Below are 12,001 nucleotides of genomic sequence, written 5' to 3' on the forward strand. Positions count from 1 at the left end.
AAATGCAAATCAAAACCACAATGAGATGCCATCTCATACCAGTAAGGATGACTATAAAAAGGTAAAAAAAAAAATAACATATACCTGCAAGGTTGTGGAGAAAAGGGAATGCTTATACACTGTTGGTTGGTGTGTAAATTAGTTCAACCATTGTGCAAGACAGTGTGGCAATTCCTCAAAGACATGAGAGAAATACCATTCAACCTAGCAATCCCATTACTGGATATATACCCAGAGGCATATAAATTGTTTTACTATAAAGACACATGCATGTGTATATTCATTGCAGCACTGTTTGCAATAGTAAAGACGTGGAATCAGCCTAAATGCCCATCAATGATAGACTGGCTAAAGAAAGTGTGACACATATATAACATGGAATACTATGCAGCCATAAAAACAATGAGATCATGTCCTTTGCAGGGACATGGATGGAACTGGAGGCCATTATACTTAGCAAATTAATGCAGGAACAGAAAACCAAAAACCTCATGTTCTCACTTATAAGTGGGAGCTAAATGATGAGAACACATGATACATAAAGGGGAACAACACACACTAGGGTCTACAAGAGGGTAGAGGGTGGAGGAGGAAGAGGATCAGGATTATTACCTGGGTGACAAAATAATCTGTGCAACAAATCTTCATGAGACAAGTTTACCTATGTAACAAACCTGCACATACACCCCTGAACTTAAAAGTTAAAAAAAAGAAAGAAAATTACCATTCTTAAATCTATGAAAATACACGTCCCATGAAGAGTAGACAGTCTGAAGCATATATAGAAAAGGGTGATGAAAATATTCAATACATTTATAATATAACTACAAAATCAAGGCACCATAGAAGTATTTTGGTGTGGTTTAAAAAAACGAGCAAATTTCATGTGGTATGGTAGAGCAGTATTGGTGGAGTCATCACCTTTCATCGAAAGTCAAGAGACAGTTTTGGAACGAGGTGTAATTTCAGAGGTTTCTGCAGTTGAGAAGGTTGAGAAGGAGGCACACATGACAGAAAACACAGACAGAAAATGTGGGACTGAAATCAAGCTGGACTGTGGAGGTAGTAAGGCATAGAAGTGGCCAGTGCTATCCAATACAAATTACTAAGTTGAAGCAAGCTATTCACCTGCAGCTCAAGCTACGTAGTAAGGTTGTAGAGAGTTAAAGAATGTCTCAACCTTCTTTCTGATCTCACTCCCCTTTCTTACAAACTTTTGTATTTCTCTGCTATTCACCAAAACAGCTAGTTGTTTTAATTAAACCGCACATATTCCTGGTGGAGAATGCTAGCAATGAAGTGGTTAAAGTGGTTCTGCATGGGGTCTAGGCTAGAGGGGGAAGGTCCCAAACCTTATAAGTACTGTACCCTTATAAGTACTGAAGGGTACTTATAAGGATATTTATTCAGTGGTGTGCTGGAGTCAACTCCTACAGTATCATAAGAGAAATAAATTATTTGGAATTTTACAAGCTAATTGTTACATACATCTATTATTAAAAAATATTAAACTTACAATTAAATTATATTAAAAACAAAAGTAGTAAATATTCATATTCCTTCACTTCTTATTTTTGCTACATTTTACTCTAATCTATATTCTTGAGGTAATTTTCTCATATTGTACCTATATGATGAAAATACTCTTAAATGATGTGCTACTGAATATCTCTTCAATGCTGTGCTCGGTGACAACATGCTGATGGTATGAAATCAGCTCTATCAATAAACATTTGCTAGAACATCACTGGAGCTAGCTACAACAGACCGTCTTCAAAAATAGTTCTGCTGTTTACATCAGAGTTGATTTGAAAAGTGAAATAAAATCCCATTAAAAAGCAGATGCAAGAAATCTATGAGTACAAAAGAAGTACCCAAGCTAACATTTCTCTCATCTTGCTGTCTGTCCGTTTTGACAATTCAAACATTCATTCAACAGTGTTTATTGAGCATGTTCTACCACCATGCTAGGCCCTCTTGACACAGTGAAGTGTATGACGCAGTACTTGCCCTCAGGGAGCCTATAGCCTAATACCCCACTCCAGGAGTAGTGGATGAGTGCAATGCAGATTGACACAGAAGGGAAGCATGAAGTGCATGGGAACATGGAGAAGACAAACCTAAGTGTTGAGGCAGGTGTGGGACTAACACCATAAACAGCATGACATTTTGTGCCAGCTAAAATAGGTTGGGGAATCTTTTTATTTTTTTTTATTTTTTTTTTGTAGCTGTTTGAATGTCTGGTTCATGTGCTCCACTTTTCCTGAGCTTTGCAGCTGATAAGCTGTATGTAATTTTCATTTTATTTATTTATTTATTATTATTATTTAAGAAAGCATTAAAATTTACATGCCCTTTAACTCTTAACACACTTTGGAGAAAGATGGGTTGTACTCTAGGAGAGGAACTCCCATACCTTTGCAGCTGGGTGAAGTTGAAAGGAACAGGTAGCTCCTACCAATGGCAAAACAATGGGATCCGGGAGGCTATGCAGTCTGAGGAATGGCCTTACTAGTGAGATGAGCATCCTGATATTGGCAGTTCACCCATTTCAGTTGCAGCTTGATGCTAGGCTATCTGAGGACATCTGTTCCTTTTCATTCAACCAGACTGAGGGTGTTTGGGCAAGGAAGAAGTATATTTTTAAAAAGGAGGCATAATCTGTGTCTTGAAGTGAGTAAAGATGGAAGGGGGATCAAGACAAAAGCCATGCCAAGGTGACAACTACCCTGATTTCATGATTAGTCCTCATTCAAAGAGTTATTTCTGGGATGTTTAGAAATAAACTTGAAAGGTAGAAAGGAAAGGAGATAAGATAGTATAGGGAAGGGATAAGAAACATTGTCACTCAGTTGCTGATAAGAATTTCAGCTGGTGCTTCAGACTGGGCCTGGAATTCTGAAATGGTGATTAAATTCTCATCCACCACCTAAATAAATACTTCTAATATCAGGTAACTGAGAGGTAAATTGAAATGACGTTATTAGAAGTAAGTGTCTAGGTATAATAATTTGCGTCTCTTTGCCTGAAAGGAGAGAGTTCATCATCTGTATTCATTACTTTTGAAACTGCTAAATGGAATCCTATATTTCTTCATGCTGAATTGAAGCCTGTAGTTATCAAAATACTGACAAGTTGAGTTATTGGCTATTTTCAGGGACCATGCAAAAAGTTTCCCATTAATAATATTCACTGTGTACAATGATAGAAGAGAATTATTTAGAGCTATCAATTGTGTTATTACAACTTATCCTAAATGCCCCAAAGAATACTTTTTGACTTACTGGAAGAAAAAAAATTGCAGGGGGGTTGACAAATGACCAAATACCATTGCCTATAATTAATGGGAAAATGTAGCAGTGCAGTTTTAGGATAATTCAATTAAAATCTACCACTCTCTTTTTTTTTTTGAGACAGAGTCTCACTCTGTCAACAGGCGCCAGGCTGCAACCTCCGCCTCCCGGGTTCAAGCAATTCTCCTGCCTCAGGCTCCCAAGTAGCTGGGACTACAGGCAAGCACCACCATGCCCAGCTAATTTTTTTGTATTTTTAGTAGAGACAGGGTTTCACCAGGTTGACCAGGATGGTCTCGATCTCTTGACCTCATGATCTGCCCACCTTGGCCTCCCAAAGTGTTGGGATTATAGGCGTGAGCCACTGCACCCGGCCATCTACCACTCTCTCATTTTGTTTTTCAGCAAGATTTACCATGCTTACCTCTTAGAAAATGCATGGTAAATCAGAAAATCATAACTCACATGAAGAAATTTGTTTTAAATGCTGATTTATCATGTGGGCTTAAAAGTTTATACTGAGAAAAAATTTTTGATAATTTTCTTTATTTCACACTAAAAATATTCTAAAATACTTACTAGAGATTACATTAGTGTGTCATGTGCCTTTAAGGAAAAAAAAAGAAACATTTTTTAATTTTCTGATTTTAACTATAAAGGAAATGGCTCAGAGGTAAATATGGGGTTACCACTGTGGAGTATGACAAGTTTTATTTGGCAAATAAGAACCTCAGACTTTCTTCCTGTGGTGGAATTGCCTACATAAATAGTTCTCAAACCTTTTTTATATTTTAATCAGTGAACTATTTTGATAGGTTAAATATGATTTTAGATACTTCCCTTCGTACATGATGCTACACAGATATAATTACAATTCATAACCCCACAACACATGAAACACACACATATGACCAAGTATGATAGGGAAATATTGGTACCTTTAAATGCTATTCATCCATGTAGTTGACATAGATTGCATGACTCCTATGTGCCAAATACTGTTCTAGTCACTGGGATAGATGCATGAAAATACCTACCTCCCATCCTTAGGAAGGCATTACTAGTATATAAAGTCATAAAAAAGACAAATCACAATTTATTAAGGTAAAAAAATCGTGGTAAACAGGTGCGGAGAAAAATGCAATAGAATTACCTAGAATAGAAGTATTTACCCTGTCCAGAATGAGAGGAAACTTCACAGAGAAACTGACAAAGGAACAGGATTTTGCCAGACAAAGAAGAAGGAAAGGTCTGGAATTAATAAATTTCAAGTCATTCTAAAAAATAAATATTATAGAAACACCATGAAAAATTTTCCTGAATACAGTACAAATACTACATAAAAGACCTTTCTGAATGATGAGCCATCCTTGAGACATTATTTTTAAAATTTCTGCCCTTGAGAAAAGAGATCATTTCTACCATAGTTTCTGTAGTTCTTAATTCACTACCAGCGTTATTCCATTAGTTACACTCATTCTTTCATGTCCCTTCAAATTATGTTCTAGGAATTTTAGGCCAGTGACTTCTTATATTATCTAGTTTTTGATGAGATATAGTAACTTTTTCTTACAATTTTGAGAATAAGTGTTTTAAATTCTCTACTGTTTTTTTCTCTCTTGGGTACCTGTAGAGACATGTTTTTCATCCAATATATTTTATATTTCACTTGTTTCCTGATACCACTTAATGTCCTCTGCTGAACTACTCTTTGTGTCAAGAGCCTCTGTTTTGATCTACATTTCTGTAGTATTAAAGTTAAAAGGTGATCCTGGATGAGATAACATTCTAGAATTATTTAAAAGACCTTGATAAGAAGAATCAGAAGTGTTGAGGCTGAGCTTGGTACAACTCCATCTGGGCTGGACTATTAGTATCCGTTGCTTGGATGTAATTGTTGATTGATTACCTAAAACCTTGGGAAAGGTACGTGGCAAAGATGCTGCCATGCGTTTACTAATGCATTTCTTCCTGTTGGACTCATAGAGAGTGTTAGCTTCCCAGGCTCCCCTGGGGTTGACTGGGCCCCTGAGGCTGAGTTCTGGCTATCTGGGTGGAAGTGATGTAGGCCACCATATTCCCCTCAACCTTCCGGCTTTCCTTTTCCTGCCATAGCTCCCAGGGGCTACATATGGTGTGTGTATATAATGTGGTAGGACTATTCAATGTAGATCAGGCTTCATATAAATGAGAAATGAATGTTTGTGTTGATTGCTTTTGACCTGTTATAGTGTTTGTTGCCAGAGCAGAGCCTATTTTCTCCTTTCTGGTACAGTTATGTGATTGTCTTATTGGAATCATAGGGTTAGATCATAGTACATGAAGATGAGGTCAGATTATGGTACATGAACTTTGTACCAAAGTTCACAGTTTCTTCTAAAGGAACAGGGGATGCCAGAGTCAGTCATCTTGGGAAATGATCAGGCCTAGAATAACAAATAAGGATTTTGTAAGCAACTTGGGAAAATGTAAGCAACATTTTCCTTCTCTTTGGGGCCAGAGGTCTAAGACAGGGAGATTCCTGAGCCATTTCTAACATGGGGATGAATGTAAGGGATGGAGAGTATGTAAGTAGAAAGTCTCCATCTGTGCAGGAGAGAGGGAGAGAACCAGCAGATAGGCTCATGCCTGACTAATAACTGTAAAGTTTACTCAGTGTTGCATTTCTCTTCCATTTTCCTCAAATCTTCAATAAAGTCTATTTCGAAGTACAGCTTGGTTTCTGCTGTGCTGCTGGAAATCAGGGAAAGACTTGCCCTTTCTTCTAACACACCAATGAATGAGGCAGCAGTGTCCCTATCCCTGGAAGTTACCAGTAAAGAACCAGCAGGCCCAGCTGAATGTCAGAGAACAGGGAGTAGAAAGAAGAGATTACAGGGCAGCACTATAGTTGATTTGGTATCCTTTTCTGTCTGAAACATAAGAAAACTAAGATGCTAAGGACCAGAAATACTCTGTTACTGACCTACCTTTCTGATTTCAGTGATTTTCAAGCAGCAATTTCGTGGTGCAATTTTCCACAAAGGTTACTCATAGAAAGAATGTCACTCTGTCAGCCTTGGTATCATCAGCTCCTGCACTGTAACAGTGAGGATGTTACATTATGTTGCAGTAACAAACTGCTTGAGAATCTCTATGTATAAAACAAGAAGAGTTTATTTCTAGTTTATGCTACCTGCCCACTGCAGGTCAGCTGTGGTCTCTGCTCAGTCATCCTCTTTCTTGGATTCAGGCTGAGGGGGGCACCATCTGAAATGTGCCCAGTTACTGTGGCAGAGAGAAAGAGAACACAGCAAAGCACTGGCCCTTAAAACTTCCGCCCAGGAGTGATACATGCAACTTCTACTTAACCAAAAACAAGTTTCACACATGGGGAAGGGCAGGGCAGAGTTAGTCTGTTGATTTCTGCACACACAACACATTTCCCATGCAGTCCCTTGAGTCCCTTGTTGAAAGTATGTTGTTTTAATTCAATAAACTATCACCAAATTTAAAATGAGGTGAGCATGCCATCAGTATTCCTGACAAGATAAGTTCTGTAAGGAGGGCTTAGTTTTAGGTAGGAAAGATGAGGAGAGACAAAAGAAGAAATGAAGAATGGATGACGAGTGACATACAAGAAGAAAATAAAGAAAGAAGAGAAATGAAGGAGAGAGGGAGAAGACTGATTGAGCATTGCCCATCCTCACCCTGAATGGCTTTGTTACCATTTTTATGCTCCTCTGAGTCCCCACTGTTGCTCATTTCTCTGGGACCTATTTCACTGAACAAAGAGAAACCTCCAGGAAAGAGGAAGCAGGAAAATAGAAAGAGGTTAAGTCACACACATCAATTGGGGCCATCAAAGAAAGGCGACTGCAGGAAAGGAACAAGGATCAATGAAGAGGGAAGGAAAATAGAACCTGCTCATGGAGAGTCTAAAATTCAAAAACTTCTTAAGCTTGGGAAGATGCCACAGCAACATAAAACAGTGAGTTTGTTGTTCCAGCCTTTGAAATATCAGTTTTCCCCCTCACTGCATTCTGCCTGATGAAGTTTTCAAAGTTCACAGTCTTAAGTTTTTTATGTGTCTCCCAGAAAGAAGGCAACTGGTTGACCCAGAATAACTACACTGGGGACTTTACATCTTGGCTTGTGTGCTGGATAGACTGCATTGAATTGGGGCCAGCAGGTCAAGCCCTGGAGTCTGCTTCTTACTGCCCATCTTTACACATGTTGAGTCTTACCAGCTCCACACAGCCACAGCTCTGGAGGATGTGCCTGACCTGCTGGGTAGAGGTAGCATAATTGTATTCCAGAGAAAACTTACTTTGGCCTTTGAGAAATCACTTTCTTTTTTAAATGTCTTTACAGCTCCACAAGCCTGGTGCTAAATGTATCATTTTAATATAACCTGAGATGTTTTCAGTAGCACTTTGCTAGTGCAAACTAACAGGCATCTCTATTAAATTTCAGACTATTTTTGCATAAAAACTGTGAAGTTGTTTTTGAACTTCAGTGCAAGAGAGCTGAGTTATCCGCAGCGATGGTGCCTGCCAGGGAAAAGTAGCAAGCTGCTCTCCAAGGTGCTGCTTAGATCTTGCTATGACGGTGGTTGTTACTCATACCATAGTGCCTCTATTTATCATTTTTTCCATGACTTGATTGTAAAACTGTTGAAAATATTTTATAGCTTCAGTACTACTAGGCAACTCAAAGCACAGTCAATAGCTTAAGTTTTCTCTCAGTGTTCTGATATTTCTCCTTCTGAAATGAATGCTTCTCTTTTCTTCCTCAATCTACAAATACATGGTTTCCTCAGAAGCTGTCATATTCTACACATGGCTACCACTAGCCTAATAAATGTGAAAAAAGGGCTTAGCTCCATGAGTGCCCAGTTTGGAAAACCCAGTGTCAGAGAGAGGCAAAGGTAATCCCTTCATCTGGGAAGGTCCCTACTCCATGCTGCATGGTGTGGTGAGCAGACAACAGGCTTGGTTTCGATCTTTACATGCCCTCCTGCTGGGCATCTTTGAGAATTGCACAAATTGCACAACTATACCTGTCAGCTCTTACATGGTCTTACATGATGTATCGCCTTAACTACATCTGATTGGCCCAGGGGTGGCTTCTTATATAAGCCAGGCCAGTCAGAGCCCTTTTGTATAATTATTTCCAACTAGACCAAGAAAGTCAGACCCTCTCCAATTGGTGGAAACCAAAAAGATAAAGATGATTACATGAGCTACTGGTGACTGAGATTACTACCATTTGAAAAGAAAGCCATCTGTAATGAGAAAAAAATGAAACCAACATACAAAAAAAGCAAAAGCAAGAGATGGTCAGAATTTAGCACTGGAGTTTCTGATTTCAGTGGTGGCTGAGACTAGCAGCAACCTTGCTCTTCTGGCAGGTGAGCATTTTGGTTGTTCATCCCTCCTTCAGATTCCATCACAGCAACTTGAAAGTCATGAAAAAATGCAGAACACTGGTAGAGACAACCATGGATTATTGCAGCCAGCACTTCCCAATGTGGCTTTACCTTGCACAGATGAAACTCATGAGCAGCTCAAGCAGAGAGGAGATAACTACAACCCAGGTATGGCTTCAGTTAAATGATTAAATGAGAGAGATGTGTGCTTGTTAAATGATTAAGAGCCAGTAATTCCCCATATCTAGAAGTATTACCTTATGCAACTCTCTAGACTTTAGTATCTACATCTGTAAAATGAGAATTTTAATAGTTCCTATTTCATAGGTTTGTTGAGGGGATTAAATGAAATAATGCATGTAAACATTTAAGACAGTGCCTGACACCTAGTCTTTAATAACTGTTAGGTCTGATATTTATTCGTTTATTATTTCCAGTGTCATAATGGTGCTTGACACAGAATAGGCACTAGTAAGTGTTACAGCACACATACCAATCTAATTTTAGCCCTAACTTCATTGCTAACATTCCATCATCTTAGGTAAGTAATTTTATTCCTTTGAATGTGTATCTTCATCTGTAAATCAGAATAACAGTAATTTTTGACACACTAATTGAAAGATAACATGAGGTAATCTATATGAACAAATTTTATGAACTGTAAAATTCTACTCAACTATAAAAGACAAAAGATTAGTTTGCATCTAAGTTGCTTCTTTTCAAAAGTGCAAAGATATCAACATTTTAATGAAAATGAAAAATTTGAAACTGTCTTTCCTCTATTGAATGTAACAGGTCTGTATATCCTAAAAATGGAGACGTTTTTCTACTTTGGAATCAATAAAACTATTGTCCCTTTGATTTTAAAAATGTGTCATTTAAACATTCTTATTTTTTTCCTGCATTAGCCCTCATACAAATGTTTTGCTTAGCCCTTATGAAGTCTGAGAATTTTGATCTTACTCTAAGGCTATCCTGGGAAAACAGCAATTTTAAAATTACCAATACCAGGTGAGGCAATTTAGCAAAACCCTATCTCTACAAAGCTTTTTAACAAATTAGTCAGGCATGGTAGAATGCATCTGTGGTCCTAGCTACTCAGGGTGCTGAGGCAGGAAAATTGCTTGAGCCAGGAGTTCAAGGCTATAGTGAGCCGTGATCACACCACTGCATTGCAGCCTGAACAGAGAGAGACCCTGTCTCTAAAAATAAGAAGAAATAAAATTAACAAAAACTATTTAAAAAATTAAAATTACAGACAAAATATTTGCATAATATTTGAGACATTAGCCCCCTGCCCTGAGCTGTGGCTCACACCTGTAATCCCAGCACTTTAGGAGGCCAAGGTGGGTGGATCACCTGAGGTCAGGAGTTGAAGACCAGTATGGCCGATATGGTGAAACCTGGTCTCTACTAAAAATACAAAAAAATTAGCTGGGCATGGTGGCAGGTGCCTGTAATCCCAGCTACTCGGGAGGCTAAGGCTGGAGAATTACTTGTATCCAGGAAGTGGAGGTTCCAGTGAGACAAGATCGCACCATTGTACTCCAGCCTAGGCAACAAGAGTAAAACTCCATCTCAACACACACAGACACAGACACATACACATACACACTAGTCCATATACAATGAAAGAGGCCTCAGATCAAATTATCTGTTTTCTTAGCATGCTAGTATTTGATAAGTAGAGATTTTGAATTAATAAATAAAACTGAATACAACCATCTGCGGACCATTTCAGTTTGAGAATAGCCTAATCAAAACATTCTATTACTTTTTCTATCAGTTTGTAGATATAAGTGAAGATGTTCAGCAGAATACAATTAAAGTATAAAAATGTGAGAGAAATTACTAGAATAGGAAAGTTGGAGATAGTGCTACACCATCCTGTTTCCCTTTTCCACTTAGAACATCATTATCTATTCTCTTCATACACCCTCTTCCCTTCTTAACCCAAAGAGTTGCAAGGTAGGATCTGGAAGATAGAGGGGATCTTAACGAGTACAGGTATTTGACCTCAGACATTTCCTTTCTTTCTTGTTTCTTTTGAGACAGGGTCTCCCTCTGTTGCCCAGGCTAGAGTGTAGTGGCATGATAACGGCTCACTGAAATCTCAACCTCCCAGGCTCAAGTGATTCTTCTACATCAGCCTCCTGAGTAGCTGAGACTACAGGTGCATACCACCTTGCCTTGCTACTTTTTTTTAGGAGATGGGGTCTCACTATGTTGCCCAGGCTGGTGTTGAACTCCTCAGCTCAAGTGATCGCCCACCTCAGCCCCCTAAAGTGCTGGGATTGTAGGCATGAGCCACCATACCTGGGTTGACCTCAACCATTTTTAAGCCTGGTCATAGACCTATTCAGAGAAGCTCCTTTGTGATATGGTTTCAAGCTTGTGGCAGATGCTATTGGTTTTCCCTTGCTAAGAAAACCTCCATTTTTCTCATGTGTCAATGTGCCCAACTCTAGAGGATAAATCGTGATTGGTGTCCATCAACTCCTTACTGCTAGAGATGGCAAAATGACCAAGTTCTGGACAATGCGATGTAAGCAGCGTTTGCTGATGGCTCTGGGAAAGAATCTTCCCAGACAAAGCGGGAAAGTCCTGTTAGTCCAGCTCTTTGACTTTCCTTCCTTTCCCTGAACACTGTTCTGTGAGAATGTGATACTTGCTGCTACAGCAGACCTTCAGGAATCATGATGGGGAAGACAAGCTGGTCAGAGAGACAGACTAGGTGACCTGGCAGTGCTGAGCTGCTGACCCTCACCCAAAAATGCCCACCTCTAGACTTTCTGTTATGTGAGTAATTAAGTAACATTCTTGGCTAAACTACTGTTAGGTTTTATGTTATTGTTGTTACTTGTAAGAAAAATCACCCTAACTAAGGCTCTTGCACAAAGAGTTTTACCCTCCTGCTTTTCTCTGCTCCCTCTACAGCCCCATAATACCTAGTAAAATATGGCCAAACATGATGCTACACATTTAGAACCACAGGATGTCAGAGCTGAAAGTCACTCCACACTTCCAATTCTAAGATGATAAAATAAGAAATTTAGAATTGATTCCTCTTATTTAAGAGGCTGACCCTTGCCTAGTGCAAATACCAATGGAAAAAGGAAAAGACACATCACCCATGTGAACTATGGTGTGAATGATTCTCCTAAGATTGTTTTCTAGGGACAGGTTTGTCTGTGGACAGAGAACATGAGGCTAGCAACTGGAGGTAAAGGAGGCCCTTTAAGAAGGGCGAAATGTATAAAAAATGAAATCTGGGACTGGGTGTGGTGGCTCATGCCTA

At 39.0% G+C, this 12,001-nt stretch overlaps 1 protein-coding gene across 4 annotated transcripts in view; it reads left to right on the forward strand.

The window, feature by feature from the left end:
- LOC103792517 (uncharacterized) overlaps positions 1–12,001 on the forward strand; it is a 174,325-nt gene that overhangs the window by 70,184 nt on the left and 92,140 nt on the right. For all 4 annotated transcript variants that reach the window (XR_013534834.1, XR_013534836.1, XR_013534835.1 and 1 more), the window contains exon 2: positions 8,718–8,871. Coding sequence is in view for 1 of the 4 variants with exons in the window: in XM_078370710.1 (XP_078226836.1) it covers positions 8,718–8,871 (154 nt within the window). In the remaining 3 variants the exon portion in view is untranslated. The remainder of the gene's footprint in view (positions 1–8,717; positions 8,872–12,001) is intronic.

Source organism: Callithrix jacchus, chromosome 4 (genome assembly GCF_049354715.1).
Source record: "Callithrix jacchus isolate 240 chromosome 4, calJac240_pri, whole genome shotgun sequence".
Taxonomy (NCBI): domain Eukaryota; kingdom Metazoa; phylum Chordata; class Mammalia; order Primates; family Cebidae; genus Callithrix; species Callithrix jacchus.